This window comes from Paroedura picta, chromosome 13 (assembly GCF_049243985.1).
Source record: "Paroedura picta isolate Pp20150507F chromosome 13, Ppicta_v3.0, whole genome shotgun sequence".
Taxonomy (NCBI): domain Eukaryota; kingdom Metazoa; phylum Chordata; class Lepidosauria; order Squamata; family Gekkonidae; genus Paroedura; species Paroedura picta.
The window spans coordinates 10,010,830-10,035,847 of NC_135381.1; the positions used below are offsets into that span (position 1 = coordinate 10,010,830).

General features: G+C 47.8%; 2 protein-coding genes, 1 non-coding gene and 1 gene segment (V, D, J or C); 1 reads left to right on the forward strand and 3 right to left on the reverse strand.

Moving 5' to 3' along the window:
- LOC143823023 (immunoglobulin lambda-1 light chain-like) overlaps nucleotides 1-15,339 on the reverse strand; it is a 28,752-nt gene extending 13,413 nt beyond the window's left edge. Inside the window, exons 1-3 of the mRNA XM_077308819.1 lie at nucleotides 15,255-15,339; nucleotides 14,853-15,158; nucleotides 1,005-1,040 (exon numbers count right to left, since the gene is read on the reverse strand). Coding sequence (XP_077164934.1) covers nucleotides 1,005-1,040; nucleotides 14,853-15,158; nucleotides 15,255-15,300 — 388 coding nt within the window. The 5' untranslated portion in view covers nucleotides 15,301-15,339. The remainder of the gene's footprint in view (nucleotides 1-1,004; nucleotides 1,041-14,852; nucleotides 15,159-15,254) is intronic.
- LOC143823103 (immunoglobulin lambda-1 light chain-like) overlaps nucleotides 1-25,018 on the reverse strand; it is a 134,232-nt gene that overhangs the window by 38,669 nt on the left and 70,545 nt on the right. The window lies entirely within an intron of this gene.
- The window catches only part of LOC143823102 (immunoglobulin lambda variable 5-37-like), a 56,441-nt gene that overhangs the window by 30,141 nt on the left and 1,282 nt on the right, over nucleotides 1-25,018 (reverse strand).
- On the forward strand, nucleotides 3,907-3,979 carry TRNAK-CUU (transfer RNA lysine (anticodon CUU)). Its single transcript has one exon. It is a non-coding gene; the product is annotated as a tRNA-Lys (tRNA).

Consider the following 25,018-nt stretch of genomic DNA (forward strand, 5'->3'; position numbering starts at 1 on the left):
TGTTATTTGGGATATCATCCCCCACCCGCATGAAGACCAGGGTGGCAGCCTTTTTCTACTTTTAAACAGTGACCAGATGGCAGACAGAAAACGCTGAAATCTAAGCTGGTTATCTGAAAAGAAATGCCATGGGCTTTTAAAACTAGGATTGATTGCTGAGAAAACAGTGTTTTGGACATTCTGCTTTTAAAGACCTCTTTTTAACCTTGCTTTTCAAAGGCACCGGCCCTTCTCTATAGCCTGTCGCTGTGCCTAGAAAAAGACTTGGAGTACCGTACAATTCTGCCCCCCCCCCGCAAATTCCCATTTACCCCTCTTCTTTCCTCATTCTGTGTTACTTACAGGCACCAACTCATTCTACATTCTGCCATAAGAATCGGGGGGAAACAGGCTTTCTTGAGTCATCCAAGATCATTCCAAAAAAATGACTTATTCACTAAATATTAAATATCATTTTAGATCCATTTTCAAATGAGACTTTCTTTTCCTTTCTTGAGACATAAATGTGCTTCTTGGTCATTAAAAGTATTTGTATTCATCGATTATGTAATAATTTGTTTCTCTTCTCTCTTTTTTAACACAACCTTTTTTGGGGGGATGATTTTCTCCTGGTGGAAACCTATACAGTTATTATTGCAATGCCACCCAAAGACAACCATCTCATGTGAGCAAAAGAAAGATTTGCAAAAGGGAGCCAAGAACTGAAATTTATGCACATTTACCCTGATGCTAATTGGAATTTTTTTGACGTTTGGGCACAGCATGGCAGACTTGAACCTCTCTGGAAAAGGACAGAAATATCCTACAAATCGATCGGATCTACCCCGGCCTTTCCATGTTAGAAAGGCAAACAAATTGGCCATCTTTTCAGGCAGATCAAGGCAACCCCATCGGACTCCCCGTCGGGGAGTAAGACACAGTTTAAGTTTCAGAAGAAATAGAAAAACGTTTAAAAACAAATAACGTCTGGAAAGCATTTGGAGGTGAGTTTAAAAGCAACTTACCTGTGACGGCAAGGTGGGTCCCGCCGCCGAAGACATACACACAGTGACTCACGGCTGTACAAAAATAATCAGCGGGGTTGCTTCCTCTTTTGGGCCGAGCTTCTACATAGGCCAGGAGTTTGATACAGAGGGGGATGAAACAGAATTTCTGAGAGAGGGAAGCCAGGCCCACCATGTCTCTGCAGAATAACTTGTTGAGAAAAGAGAGCAGCCCCAATCTAGTAGCTGGATGGGTTGTGGGGGGAGGCCTGAGCTATACCATGCACATAGACTGGCAGAGAATCTGTCCAGCTGCAAATGGCAGGTCCACAGCTATCCCTCCTGTTGGGAATGGAGGCTGCCTCTCCACAAGCTCCTGCATGGGCTGTTTTCTTCTTACGAAGCAAAAACTATTTAACAATTGAAAGCCCTGATATTACATAAGAAGAAGAGTTGGTTCTAGTGTTCTTTGGGGAAATCTGTGTCTGTTTTGGGGAGTGGAAAGGGAAGGCGATTGGAAGCACTTTGAGACTCCTTCAGGTAGATAAAAGCAGCATATAGGTACCAACCCTTCTTCGTCTTTTCCTATTGGTGCTTTTAAAAGCCCATGTAGGGAGTTAAGTCTAGAAAATGTTGACAAACTCATATTAACAGAAATTTGAGATGGTATCCCTGGAAGGTGAAAAAAAGTAGAAGAAGTGGCCAGATTCTTCAGGACTCAGACAGTTTCCTTGGCAAAAAGGAGCAAATGGAGCTTATAGTCTATCACAGGGAAGGCAGTTGGATATTATTTTATCTGTAAAGGCTTTCCTGTTTTCCCTGGAATAACTGAACTACGTGCCATGTTAAAGACAACCCCCAAAAGAACTGAGACCCACACAGTTAAAGATTTCCTGTCCAATTCTCCATGGCATCCCTTTGCAAAATGTCGTCTAGACCCCTTCAAACAATTCTTCCCGCTTGTTTGGCAAATGAACCAATAGTTCCTTGAGATCTCTTTGGTTGGTTGTTTTTTTTTCAGAATGGGGGTGATAAACCGAAATGAAAATGATTCGCAAGAGGGAACTACTGTCCAGCTTACCTGACTGGCTTTTCTGTGCCCCCTCTGTTGTTATACGGCAGGAGACGAAAGGTGCTCTCGTGTTAGACCCCGTCTAGCTCCGGAGGGTTTATTTCCAGATCTTCGCTATCGAGTTGTAGCTGCCAACGGAAGAAGGTGGAGGTCGAATTGGAGGTGTCTTTAACAGGGATCCATTTCTCTGGGGAAACCATCGCGCATATCCAAAAACCTTTGCACAAGTGCAACAAAAATATTCCAAGGCATCCGTGGGGAACTATACTCCACGTTTCTCATTAGGCGAAATTATCATATTTCCAAGAGAGGCCATCGCTTCTGGCTGTGCAAAATGTGATCCTGCCATGCTTTGAGCATTACGCGTTCCAGAGTGTAGTCCGTATCTTACCTGAAGAACATCCTTTGGTGGGAATCCAGGTTCATGCCCATGAAATATTTTAATCCTCTGCAGAACTAGGTCGATATCCATTGAGCATCCCTTGAAAACGGCTCCTGGATCCATCCAAAAAGAAAATACGCAAGTCTTCTACCCCACACTGCTCTGATAATCCATGACACCATGATTGCCCTTCTGCTCCTGAAGATCATGGCAAATGCTGGGTGCTGCTACACCAATGAACACGTATGCAGCTGGTGCCTGCTCTTCCAAGGCCATTCTGCTGAAGCCCAACTGCCGATCTCTGAAGCCACGGGGCGTAGTCATTGGACCTTGCATCCTCTGTGCAGCGGAGCTCGGAAAGAGGAAGCTGTCTAACTGCCCTTCCGCCCATTCACAAAATTAGACAAACATCTGCCGATAAGAACAGTTAGTGGTTAGAACGGCAGGCCCAGGCAACTGGGAGACATCTGCCAGGAAGAAGGAATTGCTGTTGGCCTCTGTTGGGAAAGATTGAAAGCCAGAACTGGTTCAAACGCAACCTTGCACTTTCATTTATTTATTTTATCTACAGGGCTTGGTATCCTACCTTTCTGCCTGATCAGGGATACTAAAGCAGCTAGGGGATTATAGAATGGAATTTTACTGGCCTTTCTCATATATATATTTAGGCAAAAAAAGAGAAGGGATGGAGACAGTGTTGGGGAAAGATCACCGGAATCCATTTCTTCCCATCGTTTTGGGGTTTTCTCCTGCGTTTTGACAGCAGAAGAAAAAAAGGGCAGCTGAGGCAATATCCGAATTGACTGGGCTAGGACCGGTTCCTTTCTCCACTGAAAACAACGCTCTAGTACTGTGTACTTTCTAGTACTCTAGGACAGGGGTAGTCAACCTGTGGTCCTCCAGATGTCCATGGACTACAATTCCCATGAGCCCCTGCCAGCATTGGCAGGGGCTCATGGGAATTGTAGTCCATGGACATCTGGAGGACCACAGGTTGAGACTACCCCTGCTCTAGGACTTTCTTGTCTGTGCTCATCTGCATGACAAAACTATTCTTGTGTGTTGCTGTCTAGATTGTATTAGTGAATCCACCTTCAAGCAGGGGTTAGAAGCCCATAATGCGAGGCAAGGTTCTGGCAGAACGCACATATTGTTGCCTGTTGCGTTGTTTTAATCATCCCCCATCTGGGTATTCTTGTACGAACAAGACATTCGTGGGGCGAATCGTCACATTAGCGCAGTATCCAAAGATGCATGGATCCCTCTTTTCACCTTGGGCAGGTTCCCTGGGACATAACAAAACTTGCTCATCAGGTTAACCCCCCCCCCCTTTTTTGCTTCAAAGATGTTTTCTGCTGGCTTCTTTCTGCATGAAGACGGAAAATCAAGCAGATGATGGCAAAGACCATCGGCACCTTGCATGAATCTACAAAGGAACAGGTTCAACTCAGCTGTTCATCATGAAAGGGAGGGGCTGTGGCTCAGTGGAAGAGCTTCTGCTTCTTATGCAGAAGGTCCCAGGTTCAATCCCTGGCACCTCTGCTTAAAGCAGAGGTAGTCAAACTGCGGCCCTCCAGATGTCCATGGACTACAATTCCCAGGAGCCCTTGCCAGCATTTGCTGGCGAATGCTGGCAAGGGCTCCTGGGAATTGTAGTCCATGGACATCTGGAGGGCCACAGTTTGACTACCCCTGGCTTAAAGGGACAGATAGTGGATGAAGGGAAAGGCGACAAAAAGCTAGTGCCTGGGGAATACTGCCACCTATTGGGCAAAGCGAGGCACTGATGCGTGACTTTCCTCAAGGTCCCTTGAAGACCGTGGAGAGCTGCTGCCGGTCTGAGTAGACAATACCTGATAGACCAATGGCCTGATTCAGTATAAGGCAGCTCCAATGGGTGTGCGAATGATGAGGCAAAGGGTACAAAAATGTGACAAATGTCTGGGCCTCATCTTTTCAAGAGGACGTGTGATCAGGGATCGTTATTCTGTTACTGGATCATGTCCCTGTCCCTTAAAGGAATTTGTCTGACTAGCTGGCAAGCCCCCCCCCCCCCAAAATCAGTGGCTGAAACTTTTTGCAGCATACAGATGCGGTAACAGAAATCTTGCCTGCAGGTAAGATGCTATGAATGAGTAAGGAGGACTTTTACTAAGCCACGGAGTCCTTGTTTCTGCTGCCCAGGCTCCCTAGAACAGGGGTAGTCAAACTGCGGCCCTCCAGATGTCCATGGACTACAGCTCCCAGGAGCCCCTGCCAGCGAATGCTGGCAGGGGCTCCTGGGAATTGTAGTCCATGGACATCTGAAGCGCCACAGGTTGACTACCCCTGTCCTAAGGGATGCAAATCCAGCTGTTATCATATTGCCTGGCTTATATCTCCACCTAGTGCATCGGATCAGAACTGCCATTTAGGCCTCTGCAGATTCAGTATTGAAACTTGGGGCGTGGGGGAGCAGGCTTTCCTGAAGATGGCAGCAGTGCCAAAGGGATACCGGTGGAAGCCGAAAGTCCCTTCCATTCCAGCTTCCAACCTCCAACTTGAAGTAGGGATGGGAAAAAGCCAAAAAAGCATGCAGTTATCCTGTCCTGTAACAGTCAGAAAGGAAGTCAGCACAACCTGAGAGGCTCTTAAGTGGAACATACTAACATTGCTCCTGGGTAGACCTCTTGCTCACCTGCTGAGAATGCCCACAGGAAGTGTTGCAAAAATTCGACAGGCTCACTGTACCCATCCTCCCAACAACTGGAACAAGGAGTCTAAAAGTGGCATATAATCACCTTACCTTCCTCTCCCCACAACAGATACTTTGTGAGGTAGGTCCGGCTAGGAGAGCTCTAAGAGAACTGCCCTATAAGAACAGAACTATCAGGACTGTGACTGGCCATGTGGAGGAGCAGGGCAACCTGGCTCACCTAAATAAAAGCTGCCCTTCTTAACCACTACACCAAGCTATAAATAGAGCTGCTTGAGCTGTTTATTTCTCACCCTTTCTGCTCTGGCTCTAAGGAGTCCAGAGGGACTTGTCAGTCAGCCAGATCTTTGTTACGGTCATAGACCAGCAGTCAGAGGGACTTGTCACAGTCCCCATAGGGTGGCCTTGTCTTGGAAGCTTATGGGGCAAGATGATGCTCCAGGCATCATTAAAATCACCTTGTTTTGATTTGGTGAGAATCATGGGCTGTATCCACACTTTGTTGAACATTGTGCTTTTATGACACCATGGTTGTCTTTTGCAATTGGGCAGGCCTTGTACTCCTAGGGGGGGGGGGGACCCAGGTGCAAATGACTGTGATACCGCAATGTGAATGCCATAGCCAGCCATGTGAGGATGTGCCCAAGACATCACTCTGCTGGTGCAGCTGGCCTCCGTGCAACTCCTCTCCTCTCCATGCAAGCCCACATCCTGATTCTAACCTCCCAAGGAGGAGATTTGCAGGGCTGCTGAAAATGACTATTCTCTGAGCATGTCCAGAACATACAACGAGTACACTTTAAAGCCAACAAAGTCCCATTCATTCATAAGCTGAGAAAGTGTGCATGCACTCAAAAGCTTCTCCCCAGAATTAAGCTTTGTTGGGCTGAACAACTGGACTCAAAATTAGTCCTGTTGCTTGGGGTGTCCAAACTGTGCCTCTCCACATTTCCATGGACTACAATTCCCAGGAGCCCCTATCAGTACGACCAATTGGCAGAGGCTTATGGGAATTGTAGTCCATGGACATCTGGAGAGCCACAGCTTGGCCACTGCTGCATGACCAACCTGGCTTCATACTTGAGAGAATCCCCTGTAAGTCTGCCCTTCTTTGTTGTCCGTTCTCCAGATTTTGCCCTGAGGTCTTTGTAGCTCCAAAGAATAAGGTTGACCAATCAGTTCAGCCCCTTATTGCTTAGACCACACCCCCATCTAGTGTCTCTGCCCTGAACTGCCAGGCTGGCTATTCCAGAACTAAACTGAAACCAAATATTTGCAGTTGGATAACTTCCCTGCTTAGGGAAAACCTGAAGATGGCAGCAAAGCCAAAGAGAATGGGAACAAGCCTTCTGAATCCACCTACAAATAAAAATCAGGAATAAGGGAAAGGAAACAGTCAGCCACCAGCAGGGGTCTCTTCCATGCAGGCGTCCTTGTATGGAAGGCACCAATGACGCTTTGGAAGGGCTCTTATGTTACACTGATGACAGATGCTCCTTGAAATTGGTAGATTTTTCCTTGGGTTTAGTGTGTATTGATCGATGCTAAGTAGATGATATTTAAATTACTTAAAGCAGATGACTGCAACACATCTCCTCTCCTCTCCATGCAAGCCATATCCTGATTCTAACCTCCCAAGGAGGCGATTTTCAGGGCTGCTGGAAGTTGAATAACTGCCCTTTTATCCATCCAGTTTGTGGAGGCAGACCATCTCCTTTCCCCCTTCCTTCTACCATTTCTAACAACACTTCCTAGAGCTGGAGAGGATCTGCCATTTTACAAATTTCTAGCTCTTCTGACTGCTGAGGATGGAGGGGCGATTAAATGGCGCTCACTAATGAAGACACCTGAAGCTGCCAGATACTGAGTCAGACCACTGGTCCATCAAGGTCTGTATTGTCTACCCAGGCTAGCAGCGGCTCCCCAGGGTCATGGGTGGAGGTTTTTCACATCACCTACTGCCTGCTCTTTTTAATTGGAGGTGCTGGGGATTGAACCTGGGACCTTCTCTGTGTTGGGACCTTCTGCTTCCCAACCATATTCTGCACGGTTGCTCCACTTCTGGGGTTTCTTGACGCCTGAACCATGTCTCAGGGGTTTCTGAAGGGTAAACAAGTTGAGAAAGGCTGATGTACACACTCAGTTCTGGCCCCTTTAGGGAATCGAAGAGGCGGTTTCTGTCTCAGTTCCCCATCAGACCACACCACCGTGCTAAAGACCGCTGCTGTGCCATCTTCCACAGTAATAGTCTGCTTCATCTTCTGCCAAGACTCCGGCTATGGATAAATATACTGTGCTGCTTGTTATATTTATGGAACTAGAAAAACGAGGGGGGACGTCGGCACCCTGGTGCTTGTCAGAATCGGAGAAATATTTCAGGAGGGACTGCAGGGATTTCCCCGGCTTCAGCTGGTACCAACCCAAATATCGAATGAACCCACTGCTCATAACACAGGGGAGCTCCACACTGTCTCCCAGGGAAACTGAGGCGGATGGTGGCTGAGACAGCTCAGATGACCCGGAACTGGAACCTGGGGAAAGAATATGGCAGAATTGGTCACAGCCATCGTACTCATCACATGCCGTCACCCTAGGAATATGGCTTTTAAAAAGAAATGTGTATTTCATCTGGTCTTACCTGTGCACCATACCACTAAGAGGCCAATAACGGAAGCCCGGAACATGGCGAAGAGGTTTAGGGCTCCCATGAGAAAATGAAACAGACAGCACAGTATTGGAAGGCCCTGAGATAAATGAGCATGCTGTATGTCCGGTTTGTGGAGGTGGAGCATCTCTGCTCCGCCTTCAACAAGGATCTGATTGGTCCTGCCTTAAGGAAGGGCGTGCCCTTTGGTGAATGAACATCATTTCCCTTCATCTTTTCTTCTTCTTCAGCTTGGTGTTGTGGTTAAGAGCGGTGGCTTCTAATCTGGTGAGCTGGTTTGATTCCCCGCTTCTCCACTTGCAGCCAGCTGGGTGACCTTGGGCCAGTCACAGCCCTGATAATTCTGTTCTCACAGAGCACTCCTGTCCTGTCAGAGCTCTCTCAGCCTCACCTGCCTCACAAGGTGTCTGTTGTGGGGAGAGGAAGGGAAGTCGCCGTAAGCCGCTTTGAGACTCCTTTGGGCCGTGAAAAGTGGAGTATAATAGCTGACTCTTCTCCTTCTTCAGTTGTTCAGGAGTGTATTATTTGGTTTTAATTGGTTATATAGAAATAGTGCAAAATGGTACGTTGACAAAAGATGTACTTACACTAGAACTTTCCTGATCGATGGTTCGAATGACAGGAACAGATCACATGAATATTTGTCCCCGTTCATGGTTAACTGAATCACACGCTCAGCATTTGTCATGCTATGGAATTTGGTGTGGCTCTATTTGAAAGTTCAATGCATTTTCTTTTATGGCTGCATTAAAAGAAATCTACAGACATGAAACCATGAATATTGCTTGTGAGCCTCGTTTGCTTATGAGTGCCATTGTGGTAGAAACCGAGATAGCAAGGTAGAAATAAATATGGGAGGATAAATGCAGACAAGGAAGCAAACACAGCCAAAATAGATTCTGGCTGTCCCCTTTTCTGTTTTGCAAGAGCTCTGAGCTCTGCCTGAATCTATTTGATTGCATGCAATAAACACACCACTGAGGAAGCCAAACAAAACTAGTTTACATATAGGATACCTATCTTGATGGTGTTTGATGGTGACTCTGAAATGGCATATTGAAGACAAGATACTTTTCTTCTTGCTCAGCTTCGTTTTGACCTTCGGTGGAAAGATAGGACTATAGTATTGCAGTCTGACGTATTCTTCAGAATTCTTCAGGATTTATTGATCTGCAAGATTTTCCTCATCTGCTTTAGTGGAAACAGCCGGAGAACGGCCTGACAGAAACAACATAGAATGGCCTGAAGAGGTGTGCTCAAATGAGCGAGAAGTCTCCAACTGGGCCAATCAGGAGGAGAGTATTTGAAAAAGATCAGGACATTCTTAATGGAACTATGCTAACTAAACCTCTCTTTCAGTGTCCCCTGGAGGATACTCTTCATATCCTGTTCAATCATGCACACTGCAGATTTTGCATTTCCCAATTTTGGGGGGGCTTAGACATTCTAACAATTATGAACAATCTAGAAGGAATCATTCTAGAACGTCAGTCGTCCTTCCCACCCTGCTTGACAGCAAGGGCGACTGTATGGGGGCATCATTTGCTCCTCCAGATGATTCTGGGTATAAACTTGGTAGCATTTGCTCAAGCACAACGAATGCGTCCAGCCCATGAAACCAAGGGGAGGAAGGGAAAACCCTCTCGTTTTGCTTGATCCATGCCCTGTGGCAGCAAAAGCGACTCCAGATAAGTCAATAACTCTTGCTTTTGCTTATATGTAGAGAATGCGGCAGTGTTCTTTAGGACTCTATATAGCAACTCTTTCAAAACCAAAACAAGGATTTCCCAGATCTGTGTGGCTTCAGGATTTCTGTGCGTGCTTCACACAAAACTGTCCTCGCACACATCCTCCCAGTGGGGAAGAACTGGAGCATGACCCTGTACCTAATCTCACGGGCTCAATACGTCCCTGCATCGCTTACACACCCACTTCGGGCCCCAAGAGGGAATAGTGAGGTAGGATTTTGTCTGGCTTCCTCATTTGGTTGTATCGTTGTGACACACATTGCCACTCCAATATGCACAGTAATAATCAGCCTCGTCTTCAGCCAGGGTTCCCCCGATGGTTAAATAGCCGGTGTTTCCCGATGCATCTTTGGACCCAGAAAATCGAGCTGGGACTCCGGAGCCCTGGCCCTTGTTGGAATCAGAATAATAGTGCAAGAGGAATCTAGGGACATTCCCTGGTTTCTGCTGGTACCAGTACACCCTGTTTGTACCGATTCCGGTGCAGGAGAGTTTCACCGTGTTTCCTAGTGAGATTGATACAGACGGTGTCTGAGATGGTGCAGATTGAGCCCTTGAACCTGGGAGGACAAAAGGAGAGAATCTCTCACTCTCAATATGCGCACTACACACTTGCTTACCAGCCATTGTGTCTTGGATTTCACCTGTCCTCACCTGTGCAGCAGATCACTAAAAGGGTAACCACTGGAGGCCAGAACATGGCGAGGAGATGCGATGCCCCAACAAGAAATAAGAACAGAATTCCTGACGCTGGATGTCATTCAAAACACCTCCCTTATATATAGATGGTTCTTGTGAAGGTGGAGAAACTTCTTCCCGCCTCCCTCATCTCGTGCTGCCTTCTGGTTGGTTCGCGTAAGTAAGTATTTGAATACAAGAGATACTGTACTAAGATGAAGGGCGCTTCTGTCTGGTTTCGCAATCTGGTTATCTTCCTCCCTTTCCATGTGCGTCATAGCAAGTCTCGTAGAGGCCTGAAATTGTACTTAATCATGGCACCTCAGATGGGGAGACTTTGGGTTTTAAGTCTGGAAAACCCACAACAACCAGCTCTGAAAGACGTTTTTGCTACTGTGACCCAGTGTAGGCCAGGTGTTTTCATCCAGGGTTTCTTGATGACCCTGGGAGGGTTTCCCAAATGGGAATAAAGTTCTTATATATTTTAAAAATTTGTTAAATATTTATCGGGTGATATGACCATAAATAGTCATGTGGAACTCCCACCCTGAAAATGGCCAATTGTAGGCTTACAGGGGATGGGAAGGGAAGGGGCCCCAGGTGGGCATGTCCATAGCTCTGCTTCCCAACCATATTCTGCATGATTGCTCCACTTCTGGGGTTTCTTGAAGCCTGGAGAATGTTTCAGGGGTTTCTCAATGGTAAGAAAGCCGAGAAAGGCTGTTGTAGACAAACCCAAGTATGTACAAGGTGTGGAAAGCTATGCAGATAGAATACTTGGTAATCATATATCAGTTTCTCTCAGCTCCGGACAGACAGAGATGGGTGGAAGGGCTGAATGTTAAAAAAATGTAGTGTCAATGTCATGGCTGTATGGTCACCAAGGTATGTCCCATTTCATGGCATCAATGGCTCATAACTCATCCCAGTTATTGCTATCTCTTTTCTCTGCAGCGGAAAGATGCTTCATTGGCAAGGGTGTGGTTGGAAGTTAGGAACCTTAGAGGCTGAGCAGCAGAAGAATATGCTAAATATTAAACTACAAATATTTATTATCATTCATTTGCACATTTAAAATTTTTAAAAAGCATCCACATTGGTCTCACACTATTGCCCAAATCCGAAGCATATTTAAATGCATACAGGACCTTCTCAGGTCCCTAAGTAGTATATACAGGTTGGGTAATTTGGTTCCCTCTTTTGTTATTCACAGTATTAATTCTGGGAAAAATAACTGAAAAATAACTCCAGTTAAACAGTACTCTTATCTGAATGTCTAATGAAGTTTGAAGCAACCAGTTCATGTCTCCCAGGGGAACAGCTGTGAAGGGTTTTTTGTCTTCCTTCCCCCGCTGATTGTATCACTGTGAAAAACATCGCCAACCCATGTGCCACAGTAATAATCGGCCTCGTCTTCTGCCAGGACTCCCGTGATGGTTAAATAACAGGCGTCACGTGATGAGTCTTTGGAAGCAGAAAACCGAGTGGGGACTCCGGAGGCCAGGCCCTTGTTGGAATCTGACCTATACCATAAGAGGTATCTCGGGGGGTTCCCCGGCTTCTGCTGGAGCCAGCGTACAGCATAGTCACTGATGCTGGACCCACTGCTTATGATGCAGGAGAGTTTCACCGTGTTCCCCGGAGAAACGGATGCCAAGGGTGGCTGAGTCAGAGGACTTTGTGAGCTGGAACCTGGGAAAAGAATATGGTAGAAATTATCACTTTTCTCATCACCTCTACTCAGCTCAACATAACTGCTGTTGTGTTTTTAATCTGCTCCCACCTGCGCCCCACGTAACTAGCAAGCTGACAGCGAGGAACCAGAACATGGCGAATAAAGGCTGAATCCTGAAACAACAGTGCCTGGAATCATGGAGGACCCTACAATAAGAGCCCTATTGCTGGAGGAGGAGCAGCTATGCTCCGCCTTTATGTTAATAAGCTGTAGCCTGATTGGTCCTTGAGACCAGGGTGGAAAGGGCAGCAGATTCAGATGGAACCTGCAGGGTTTTTCAAGGCAAGAGATGAATGGAGGTTGTGTGCTGTTGCCTACCTCTGCATAGCAACCCTAGACTTTCTATATCAGGGGTAGTCAAACTGCAGACCTCCAGATGTCTGTGGACTACAATTCCCAGGAGCCCCTGCCAGCGAATGCTGGCAGGGGGCTCCTGGGAATTGTAGTCCACGGACATCTGGAGGGCCACAGTTTGACTACCCCTGTTCTATATAATCTTCCATCCAAGTACTGTCTAGGGCTAGATCTGTTTAGCTTCTAAGGTCAGGTGAGGTAGGGCTAGTCGGGGGCCACTTGGGTCCTTAGAATTGTAGAATCATAGAGTTGGAAGGGGCCATACAGGCCATCTTGTCCAACCCTCTGCTCCATAAAAAGAAAAACTGCTCCTTCCATGCCGCTTTCCTCTATCAGAAGGAGCTTTACAATTACCTTCCCTTTCCTCTCCCCACAACAGACACCCTGTGGGGTGGGTGAGGCTGAAAGAGCCCTGAGATTCCTGCTCCATCAGAACAGCTTTATCAGTGCTGTGGTGAGCCCAGGGTCATCCAGCTGGCTGCATGTGGGGGAGCGGAGAATCAAGCTGGCAGGCCAGATTAGAAGCTGTCGGGCTCTTAACCACTACACCATGCTGGCTCTCCCCAGTTTGAGGATCCATAAAAGACAGGCTGTGCCATTCTTAGCTGAGCGAGAGATGCTTTGCTGTGATTTCACTATCGAGCTACTTTTTCTTCAGTTGAACATGAATGACACCCAGCGTCATATGGAAGTAGTGTTGAACCTTTGATTGCAGAGGGACATAAAATGAGAGTTGCAGAATTTACTTCAGTTGAGCTGTTGGGCACAGCTGTGCAATTTGCATGACAGGTGTCCCTGCTAGGAGCTGTTATATTAATATTCATCTGTTGAGTTGCATGCTTGGTAGATTGTGGGTTAGCAATGCCAGTGATAAAACTCTGAATCGCAGAGTGACGGACTGCCCTTTTAAAAAGCTAAAAAGGGCTATACAAACAGCTGACGGACTGTGAAGGGTTAATTCTCCACAGAAACAGAGAGACTTGAGTGACAGGCTGCTTCAGGCAATCTGATTGGTTAACATCATAGAATAATAAGAGTTGGAAGGGCCTTCTTGGGTCATCTAGTCCAACCCCCTGCACTATACAGTACACTCAAAACCCTATTGCTCATCCACTGTAACCTGCCACCCCCTTGACCCTTCACAGAATCAGCCTCTCCGTCAGATAGCTATCCAGCCTCTGTTTAAAAATTTCCAGAGATGGAGAACCCACCACCTCCCGAGGAAGCCTGTTCCACTGTTCCGTTCTACCTGGCAGGAACTTTTTGCAGATGTTTAGACAGAATTTCTTTTGAACTAATTTCATCCCATTCGTTTTGGTCTGTCCCTCCAGGATAGCACTGTTAGCACTGATCTCTGTATTCAGTACATGCACCGTTCACAACCTTTAGGGAATATTAGCAAAGGAGATTTTTGCCTCCCTTCCCCATCTGATTGTGTCACTGTGATAAACACATCCATGCCTGGCTATACAGTAATAACCAGCTTTGTTTTCAGTGAGGGCTCTGTAAATGTTTAAACCAGGGGTAGTCAACCTGTGGTCCTCCAGATCTTCATGGACTACAATTCCCATGAGCCCCTGCCAGAAAACGCTTACAGGGGCTCATGGGAATTATGGTCCATGGACATTTGGAGGACCACAGGTTGACTACCCCTGGTCTAAAAGGCAAGTGTTGCTGAATGTGTCTTTGGAACCCAAGAAAGAAGAGGAGACTCTGGAGGCCGGGCCCTTGAGAGGTTTGGTCTGATACCAAGCCATGAATCCGGGGGAATCCCCAAATTTCTGCTGATAACAATTCACATAGTTGCCGCAGACACTGAACCCACTGGCCACGATGCAGGAAAATTTTGCCATGTTCCTCAGCGATGTGAATAATGCGGTTGTGACAGTGTGGGATATGGAGGGTTTGAACCTGGGAAGGAAGAACATAGCTGCAAGGGTCCAGCTCACATGACTTGTCAGGTAGATTGATCCTAGCTATCATTGTGCTGTGTTTTACCAGCACACCACTTTACTAAAAGGCTAATAATAGGAAGCCAGAGGAGATCTGCTGTCCAATGAGAAAACGAAGTGAATCCTGGAAGTTCCGATGATGATGAATCATTTATGCCAAGTAGAAATCCATTCTTTGCTCCGCCTTCCTGATCATCACCACTAATCATTAGGATGACTAGCACGTTTCAAGTCAGCAGGGAGGATTCTTGGGTGGGTGAGGCATCCTTCTGTCCTCATGGTCCTTTCGATAGTTCTTAGAATCATGGAATAATAGAGTTGGAAGGGACCTCCTGGTCATCTAGTCCAACCCCCCGCACAAAGCAGGACGCTCGCTCTTCCACTGTAACCTGTGACGTTTGGATAATGGTACATGCTGCATCCTCACCCTTCCTCCTGAAAGGGGGGAAAGAACTAGAACACAATCGAAGTCCAGCTGTCAGAGGTATAATGCCTCTCTCCATGGTTCAGAAGCTTAATTCAGGTTCCTTTGGGGAACTGTAGGAGAGGTTTTTGTCTGGCTTCCTCATTGAGTTGTATCACTGTGACACGCATTGCTGGGCCAGTATGCACAGTAATAATCAGCCTCGTCTTCGGCCAGGGCTCCCGCGATGGTTAAATAGCCGGTGCTCCCTGATGCGTCTTTGGACCCGGAGAAACGAGAGGGGACTCCGGAGCCCTGGCCCTTGCTGGAATCAGAATAATAATACAAGAGGTATCTTGGGGGAGTCCCTGGCTTCTGCTGGTACCAGTACACGTAGTAGCCACTGATCCCGGAGCATGACAGTTTCACTGTGTTCCCTAGCGCGACAGAGACTGACGGTGGCTGAGATGGCGCAGACTGAGAGTGAGAACCTGGAAATGGAATAAAAACTGTCAGATCCTTTCTGCTCCTTAACCCCTCCCCGTCTGCTGCCCAGTCCCTGGGCTCTGGATTTCACCTGCTCTCACCTGTGCAGCACATCCCTAGGAGGAGAACAATCAGAGGCCAGGCCATGGTGAGAGGTTTGAAGCCCCAATCAGAAAAGGAACACCAAACCCAGATTTCTGGAGGTTCATTCTGTAACTCCTTCTTATATAAATCCTGGTCGTCGAGGTGGGGTGTCCGCCTCCCACGCCCACATCAATCTGCCGATCTCTGATTGGTCCTTCTAGTCATGGGTGTACTGCAAGAGAGAGCGTACCTGGAGGAGCAGGGCCTCCATCTGCTTCTATAGTCTGGGAATCTACTTTTCTTGTTTTGTGGGGTGAAGCCAGCCTTAAGTAAGGGTGCCTCTCTGCCTATATAGTGGAGAAATTGAATTCGACCCCAGTTCAGAGGCTCAGAAACAGGTTTCTACTCATGTGGCTTGTAGCGGCTTTCGCGCAGGTTAGATGATCTACTTTCAATGCACTTTAGCAATCATCTGCAAGTGGATCTCCCCATTTTACACAGCCAAATCCAGTTGAAATGTACAGTGAGAGAGGATAGAAAGTGCATGATTCGGTACGTGGGAAAGTGCAGATGACTGTTAAAAGTGCATTGCAAATTCATGCAATGCATTCTCCAAGGCGTATGAAGGAAGGAGCAGTGTTGACCAATCCCCGTCACATATTGGGGCGTGAATCAGAGGTGCCACCACTAACTCTGCCCAGGACTGGCCTGATCCCCAAAGAAGGGCCTTTGAATAGTGTCATTTCTTGCCCAACAATCAGTTGCACAAATGCAGTCTTCTCTTTTATCCATATGAATCCATGGAAAGAGAAGAAACCCTTATATTATAACCACTCTGGTTGTATCTATGGATCATCAACTATTGAGACGCAGCCTAGTGCAGTGGTTAAGAGCATCTAATCTGGAGAACTGGGTTTGATTCCCTACTTCTCCACATGCAGCCAGCTGGATGACCTGGGGCCAGTCACAGTTCTCTCAGAGCTCTCTCAGCCCTACCTAACTCCCAGGGTGTCTGTTGTGGGGAGAGGAAGGCAAGGTGAATGGAAGCCATTTTGAGACTCCTTTGGACAGTTTAAGTGGTGTATAAAACACAGCTCTTTTCTTGAGTTACAGCAAACAGTTGCAGCCAGATTTTTCAGCTCATCCTATTGAAAATGATTGCGGCCACACTACTGTTACACCGTGCCAGACAAGATGTGGCTGGAGCCCAGTTTTAACAGCTGGGAAAGTTGAGCAGTGTTGAAAGAATGCATGACTCAGCCCTGGTATGGGATTCGGCTGGGGGTCTACACCTGGTGGCCAAGGGTCAAATGGAATCACTGGATGAAGTTTTTGCTTATAGGTCGGTCCAAATGGCGAGAAGGGCCAAACACTTCCTGAGATTAAAAGAAAACTTGACTGTAGCAACGGCCTCAAAATGAAATGTGATTTGACTGGATGCGTCATGGCATGTGGATCACTGTAGGTGCTGAGGTCCTGACCTCCTCCCCAGGGAGAAAGAATCATAGAAACATAGAATTGGAAGGGACCTCATTGGTCATCTAGTCCAACCCCCTGTACTATGCAGGACATTCACATCCCACTCGCTCATCCACTGTAACCTGCCACCCCCTTGAACAGAAGCAGCCTGTCCATCAGATGGCTATCTAGCCTCTGTTTAAAAATCTCTAAAGATGGAGAACCCACCACCTCCCCAGGAAGCCTGTTCCACTGAGAAACCGCTCCAACTGTCAGGAACTTCTTCTGAATGTCTAGATGGAATTTCTTTTGAAATAATTTCAACCCATACTCTATCCTCTATATGGTGGCCTTTTAAATACTTGAAGATGGCTATCAGGTCCCCTCTCAGTTGTCTCCTCTCCAGGCTTAACAGACCAAGCTCCCCCAGCCTTTCCTCCTACGTCTTGGTCTCCAAACCCCTCACCATCTTTGTCACCCTCCTCTGGACAAGCTCCAGTGTGTCCACATCTCTCTTCAACTGGGGTGCCCAAAACTGAACATAAGTGGAAAATAATTCTATACCAGATGTCAGAGGTTTAACGCCTCCCTTCATGGTTCAGAAACTCAGTTCAGGTTCCTTTGAGGAACTATAGGAGTGCTTTTTGTCTGGCTTCCTCACCAGGTTGTATCACTGTGACACACATTGCTGGGCCTATATGCACAGTAATAATCAGCCTCGTCTTCAACCAGGGCTCCAGCGATGGTTAAATAGCAGGTGTTCCCTGATGCGTCTTTGGACCCGGAGAAACGTGAGGGGACTCCGGAGCCCTGGCCCTTGCTGGAATCAGAATAATAATACAAGAGGAATCTTGGGGGGCTCCCTGGCTTCTGCTGGTACCAGGACACAGTACTGCCACTGATCCCAGAGCATGAGAGCTTCACTGTGTTCCCCAGCGACACGGCCACTGATGGTGGCTGAGATGGCGCAGATTGTGAGTTTGAACCTGGAAAAAGAAAGGGGTAGAAACTTTAGCTCCTCAACCCCACTCTACAGACCAGTATCTGGGCTCTGGATTTCACCTGCTCTCACCCGTGCAGCACATTCCTAGGAGGAGAACAATCAGAGGCCACATCATGGAGAGAGGTTTGAAGCCCTGATCAAGAAAGACAAACCAAACCCAGAATCCTGGATGTTCATAACGTAACTCCCCATTATATAAATGCTGGTCGTGGAGGCGGAGTTTCTGTCTTACCACGTCCACATCAGTCTGCTGTTCTCTGATTGGTCCTTCTAGCCATGGGCGTGTACTTGGGGGCTTCAGTTTCTGCTTATAGGGAGTTCCTTTTCGCGAGAATCCATCTCGCCTGGAACAAAGAGACTTCTCAATTCCAAGTGAGCTATATCAGGAAGCATTTTTGGCGTATGGGTCGGTCCAAACGGTGAAAAGGGCCAAACACTTCCGGAGATTAGAAGTAACCCTGACTGTAGCAATGGCCTCAAAACGAGGGAGAGAGAAGTGGCACATAATTCTATACCAGATGTCAGATGTTTGACGCCTCCCTTCATGGTTCAGAAGCTCAAGTCAGGTTCCTTCGGCGAACTGTAGGAGCAGTTTATGTCTGGCTTCCTCATCAGGTTGTATCACTGTGACACACATTGCTGGGGAAATATGCACAGTAATAATCAGCCTCGTCTTCGGCCAGGGCTCCCGCGATGGTTAAATAGCAGGTGCTCCCTGATGCGTCTTTGGACCCGGAGAAACGAGAGGGGACTCCGGAGCCCTGGTGCTTGCTGGAATCAGAATAATAATACAAGAGGTATCTTGGGGGGCTCCCTGGCTTCTGCTGGTACCAGTACACAGTATAGCCACTGATCCCAGAGCATGAGAGCTTCACTGTGTTCCCCAGCGCCACTGAGGCTGACGGTGGTTGAGACGGTGCGGACTGAGAGTGAGAACCTGGGAAAGGGATAGAAATGGTCAGATCTTTTTGGCTCCTCAGCCCCACTCTGCTGCCAAGAAGTTGGGCTCTGGATTTCACCTGCTCTCACCTGTGCAGCATATCCCTAGAAGGATGACAATTGGAGGCCAGATCATGGTGAGACGTTGAACCCCAATCAAAAAAGAAAAACCAAACCCTGAATTGTGGATGTTCTTAATGTAACTCCCCCTTCTATAAATCCTGGTTGTGGAGGCGGAGCATCTGGCTCCTCCCTCCACATCAGTCTGCTGATCTCTGATTGGTCCTTCTAGTCATGGGTGTATACTTGGGAGAATGGGGCTTCTGACTCTACTTTTATAGTCCGGCTATTTCCCTTCCGTTGTGTGCAGACTGAAAGCAACCTTAAGCAGGGATGCCTCTCTACCTAATTACAGCAGAGAAATAGAATTCTGCCCCAGTTCAGAGACTCAGAAACAGGTTTCCACCTGTGGCTTGTAGCTGCTGTCATGTAGGTTGGATAATGCACTTTCGAAGCATGTTGGGTCTCGTTTGCAAGTGGATTTCTCCATTTAACACAGTCAAATAGTTGCAGAGCAGAGTGAGAGGGAAGAGAAAGTGCATGATTCAGTCTGTGCAAAAGTGCATCTCATTCTAAAAGTGCCTCGAAAATTCATTGAATGAATTATATGATTATGATTATGATTATGATATAACAATTCAAGCCCTGCAGAATTGTTTTAGCTCTGGCAGGATTGATTCAAGAGGGCCTTGTGTGCAGCAACTAGGGCCTATTCCGCACCCATAGGATAATGCACTTTCAGTGTGCTTTGGCAGCTGGATTTTCCTGTGCGGAACAGGAAAATCTACTTCTAAAGTGCATTGAAATTGCATTATCTATTGTGTGCAGAATAGGCCTAGGGCTGCAGGGCAGCAATATGGTTCACAAAGAAGCTTGGGGAAAAGGGTGAGGGGTGTTAGGCTCTTCCACTGTGCATCGTTTCTGTTACCTGTTGCTGGAAGAAAAGTCCTACGCTGTTGCTTTTGCATTTGTTTAATGCATCACATTAATACCTATACTGGGCTTCACCTCTGCTCGGTTTCCAGATGTGTACAAATCCCATTGCACCGTCTGTGAATGTTACTGGCTTATTCTGCGTAATTCACCTTTAATCTCACAGCAGTGGTGTGGGCAATGAATGAATGCATGAATGAATTATGCTTGGTGTCATAAGATATTTCAAGCATGCCATCTTCCCCCTTTCCCCCATACACATACTTTCCCTCTGCTTATCTCATCAACAATGTAGTATGGCAGGGGTAGTCAACCTGTGGTCCTCCAGATGTCCATGGACTACAATTCCCACGAGCCCCTGCCAGCAAATGCTGGCAGGGGCTCGTGGGAATTGTAGTCCATGGACATCTGGAGGACCACAGGTTGACTACCCCTGTAGTATGATGTAAGAGCTCCTCCTTGTGGTCAAGAGCTCCCCCAGCCAAGTCTTGGCATCCTACGCATGGCTGCAGGGAGCACCTGCAGAAGTTTTTGTCTTGCTTCCCCATCGGCCTGGTTCACTGTGATAGGAGGGATGAACCGTGCAGTAGTAATCGGCCTCATCTTCGGCTTCTGTCCTCTCGATGCTCAAATAGCCAGCGTTAGTGGCGATGTCTTTAGAACCAGAGAAACGAGAGGGGACCCCGGAACCCTGCATAGTGTTGGAATCAGAGGTGAAACGTAGCAGGAATCGTGGAGGGATCCCAGGCTTCTTCTGGTACCAGGACACATGGTAGGTCCTAACGCTGGTGTCTACACTCATGGAGCAGGGCAGCTTCACTTCTTCCCCCAGAGTCACTGTGGCAGATGGTGGCTGAGACACCACAAGTGGAGTGCTGAAACCTGGGGAAAGATCAATGGCAAAGGGTAACACTCATTCTCTTCCGTCACCTTATCAGTCATGTGAAGGTGTATTTCACCTTCTCTCACCTGGACACCACACCACAACAAGGCTGAGGATGGAGGTCCAGAACATGGTGGGGAAATCTGGATGGACCCAAGCAAGAGAATGGAACAAAACCCCACAAGATGGAGATGCTGGATTAAAGGGCCTTTATTGGTTGTGTCTGGGGAGGCGGAGCATCTGAGACTCCACTCACATGTAAATCTGCTCTGATGTGATTGGTCTTTAGGATCATGCAGGTACTTAAAGGACAGGCAGCGGTGCCTCATCTTGCCTTAAAAATTCCAAAATTGCTCATGCACTCCATGTTACTGATCTAGTAACTTTTCCCCCTTCTTCTTGTGAGTATTACTGAAAGAGTGGTGCTTTTTTTTCTTTTTAAGTAGCTGTCCGGAGAAAAGATGTCTTGTGAAGATGTGAAGATGTCTTGTTACTAAAGAGGGATGCGATTCAGCTCCCCTGGGGGGAACAGAAGAAGTTTTTGTCTGGCTTCCTCATCTGACTGAATCACTGTGCCACGCACTGCTGTGCCACACCACACAGTAATAATCGGCCTCGTCTTCGGCCAGGGCTCCGGCGATGCTTAAATGGCAGGTGTTGCTGGACGTGTCTTTGGAAGCAGAGAAACGAGAGGGGACTCCGGAGCCCTGGTACTTGCTGGAATCTGACCTATACCATAAGAGGAATCTTGGGGGGTTTCCAGGTTTCTGCTGGAGCCATAATACGGCATAGCCACTGATGCTGTTCCCACTGCTCATGACACAGGAGAGCTTGGCTGTGTTCCCCGGAGAAACGGATGCTGAGGGTGGCTGAGATATCACTTGCTGGGAGTTCAGGCCTGGAAAAAAGAGCATTGCAGAAAGGGTCATGCAGGTGTTACATCTGAGCCATGTTCCTATCAGCCATGTTGCCCTGTGCGCTTAGCCTCATCTCACCTGAGCACCACAGGACCAGGAGGCTGAGAACGGGAGCCCAGAACATGACGATGAACTTGGTGGCCCCTAATGAAAGAGGAGACAAGCTAGGAGGCAGCAGAAGGCCTGGCCCCAGCAGCCCTTTATACCTCTATGCCCCTCCCTCATGCTAATCAGCTCCAGCCTGATTGGTCCCGACTGTCCCAGGGGTACTTTAAAGCTCAGTGGGCTATGTTTTTTTTTTTGCTAGAGCAGATTTCACGCAGGTCACAAAAGTAACTGATGAAGTCACCTCCCCTCCCCAAACTTCTGCAGGCTCCACCCCCAAAGTCTTCCTTTCTTCCCTATGTGGACCTGGGCTGATTCTGCACTTACTTTATTCTGTTGTGGATCCTGCTGAATTCAGATCGATTTGAACTCAGATCTTCCTCTATCCCACCCGCCATTTAAGCAGAAAAGTGTTCTGAACTTGATTAGGGAAGCTCAGAAAGGGGGGTGAGCCAAGTGCAGCAGGAGCCTCTTTCTGTTCTTGAACGGGAGGGGGTGGGGGAGGCACGGAGAAGATTGGAGACAGCAATCTCATCTCCAGGCAACATAGGTTAGACCCCCAGGAGAAAATGGCCTCCTAGAAGGAGAACTGCATGGCAACATCCCCTATTGAAGTCCTTCCCCTCCCCAAACCTCTGCAGGCTCCAATCCCAAAGTCCCCAGTTCTTCCCAACACAGACCAGGTCACCAACATAATGGGGTAGTCCCAGATGCCCATGAGACCTCTTTTTCAGACATGGAAGGGATGAAAAACATCCATCTCTGTTCTCTTTGATGATGGGCACAGCTGTAAGATGCAATGGTTTTAAAAGGGAAATAATGTGCATTGTTAAGGTATTCTCGGTCAGCACGACCGTGTATATGAAACCTCAGTCCCCACCCCCACCTGCCATGCATTTATGGTATCTTTATTTTCTGTTTATTCCTAGCACCCCCTGCTCTTGCTCCATTCATGGGCTTGCTCTCCCGGGTGCTTCGTGCTAATGCACAGATGGTGCGACTTGTAATGTTCACACACCTCACACATATAAAGAAGAAGAAGAAGAAGAAGAAGAAGAGTTGGTTCTTATATGCCGCTTTTCCCTACCCGAAGGAGGCTCAAAGCGGCTTACAGTCACCTTCCCATTCCTCTCCCCACAACAGACATCCTGTGGGGTAGGTGAGGCTGAGAGAGCTCTGATATTCCTGCCTGGTCAGAACAGTTTTATCCGTGCCGTGGTGAGCCCAAGGTCACCCAGCTGGCTGCATGTGGGGGAGTGCAGAATCGAACCCGGCATGCCAGATTAGAAGTCCGCACTCCTAACCACTACACCAAACTGGCTCTCAATATCATGTAAGGGTGCAAGACCATGTATGGGTGCAGCGTGAATGAAACATTCACTCAGTGCATTGTTGGAATGGGTAAAGAAATCCAGTCGCTGTTACTACGGGAATTAAATGGCTTTAGGATGCTTTGGGCTGAAGCTGCGTTGAGCAGGGGGTTGGACTAGATGGTCCCTTCCAACTCTATGTTTCTAATGGTGCTGTCAGACAACCGGGAGCTTAAGACTACGATGGGCTTCAGGAACGATGCAAGATGCATTTTTGCTGAGGTTGCATAAGAATGTGATTCAAGCACTGGCTGGAAAGCAATTTCCGCATATGGGAGGACTGTGGAAAAGAGCAGTGCAAAAGAGAATAATTTTACGTTCATCGTCACCTATCACGATACTCTTGTTAGTCCAAAAATGAAGAAGAGTGAGATTTCATATCCCGATTTTCACTACCAGAATTAATCTAAAAGAGGCTTCCTATGGCCTTCCCTTCCTAACGACACAATACACATCCTGCGAGGTAGGTGGGGCTGAGAGAGCTCTGAGAGAACTGGCACTGGTCCAAGGTCACCCAGGTGGCTGCATGGGGAGGAGCAGAGGATCTGCTGCTCCTATCCGCTACACCAAGTGGGCTCTTGTTATTTCATAGAAATGCGATTCAGCTCCACTGGGGGGAACAGAAGAGGTTTTTGTCTGGCTTCCTCATTTGACTGAATCACTGTGCCACACATTGCTGTGCCACACCACACAGTAATAATCGGCCTCGTCTTCGGCCAGGGCTCCGGCGATGCTTAAATGGCAGGTGTTGCTGGACGTGTCTTTGGAAGCAGAGAAACGAGGGGGGACCCCGGAGCCCTGGCCCTTGCTGGATTCGGAATAATAATACAAGAGGTATTTCGGGGGGTTTCCAGGCTTCTGTTGGTACCAGCTTACAGTGTAGCCACTGATGCTGTTCCCACTGCTCATGACACAGGAGAGCTTGGCTGTGTTCCCTGGAGAAACGGATGCTGAGGGTGGCTGAGATATCACTTGCTGGGAGTTCAGGCCTGGAAAAAAGAGCATTGCAGAGAAGGGTCATGCAGGGGCTGTGTCTGAGCTGCGTTCCAATCAGCCATGTTGCCCAATGCGCTTAGCCCCATCTCACCTGAGCACCACAGGACCAGGAGGCTGAGAACAGGACCCCAAAACATGGTGACAAACTTGGCGACCCCAACAAGAGAGGAGAGAAGCCAGGAGGCAGCAGAAGGCCTGGCTCCAGCAGCCCTTTATACCTCTATGCCCCTCCCTCATGCTAATCAGCTCTAGCCTGATTGGCCCCGACTGTCACAGGGGAAATTAAAAGCCGAGTGGGCTATGGGTTTTACGCTAAAGCAGATTTCAAGCACAGCACAAGAGGTCGCCCTTGGAGTTTCCTGTAAGAAAGGTGTAGGGCAGGGGTAGTCAAACTGCGGCCCTCCAGATGTCCATGGACTACAATTCCCAGGAGCCCCCTGCCAGCATTCGCTGGCAGGGGGGCTCCTGGGAATTGTAGTCCATGGACATCTGGAGGGCCGCAGTTTGACTACCCCTGGTGTAGGGGCTGCCCTGAACCTTTGGTTCCAGTACTAATTTTGGTCCTCGGAGGCAGGGAATGAGTTGTGCACCCAGGCCTCTGGCATCCTTTCCCTGTACTTTGTATCGAGCGACTGGGGATGAATTGCTCTGCATTCTCCGACTCATCCGTTTAGAGACCCCTCTGCATTGGGAGCTGGAAGATGAAAATATCTTGACTCTTGAGACTGATGATACAAGGGAGGGTTTATTTGTGTGTGTGTGTGTGTGGGGGGGGGAGTGACTATAACCGCCCTGATCCTATATAAATGTGAAAAATAAATACAAAACAAATAAATAACACCCACCAGGAATGCAGAAGCTCCCTGAACCCTCCAGTGGATGGCATCAGAGAGCTGATGATGGGGAGACCACAGTAAAAGGCACAGGATAAGGCCGTCAAAACTGGCCTAAACAAAAACATTATTCAAATTTGTAACTAGCAGTGGTGTGTGTGGGTCTGTATGTGTGTGTGTGTGTGTGTGAGGGGGGGTTATGTGAATGGGATTTGAATTGTGTGTTGTTTTTGTCTCTCCGGACTCGCTGTTGAATTGGCCAGTTTTGCTTTCCTTTCTTCTTC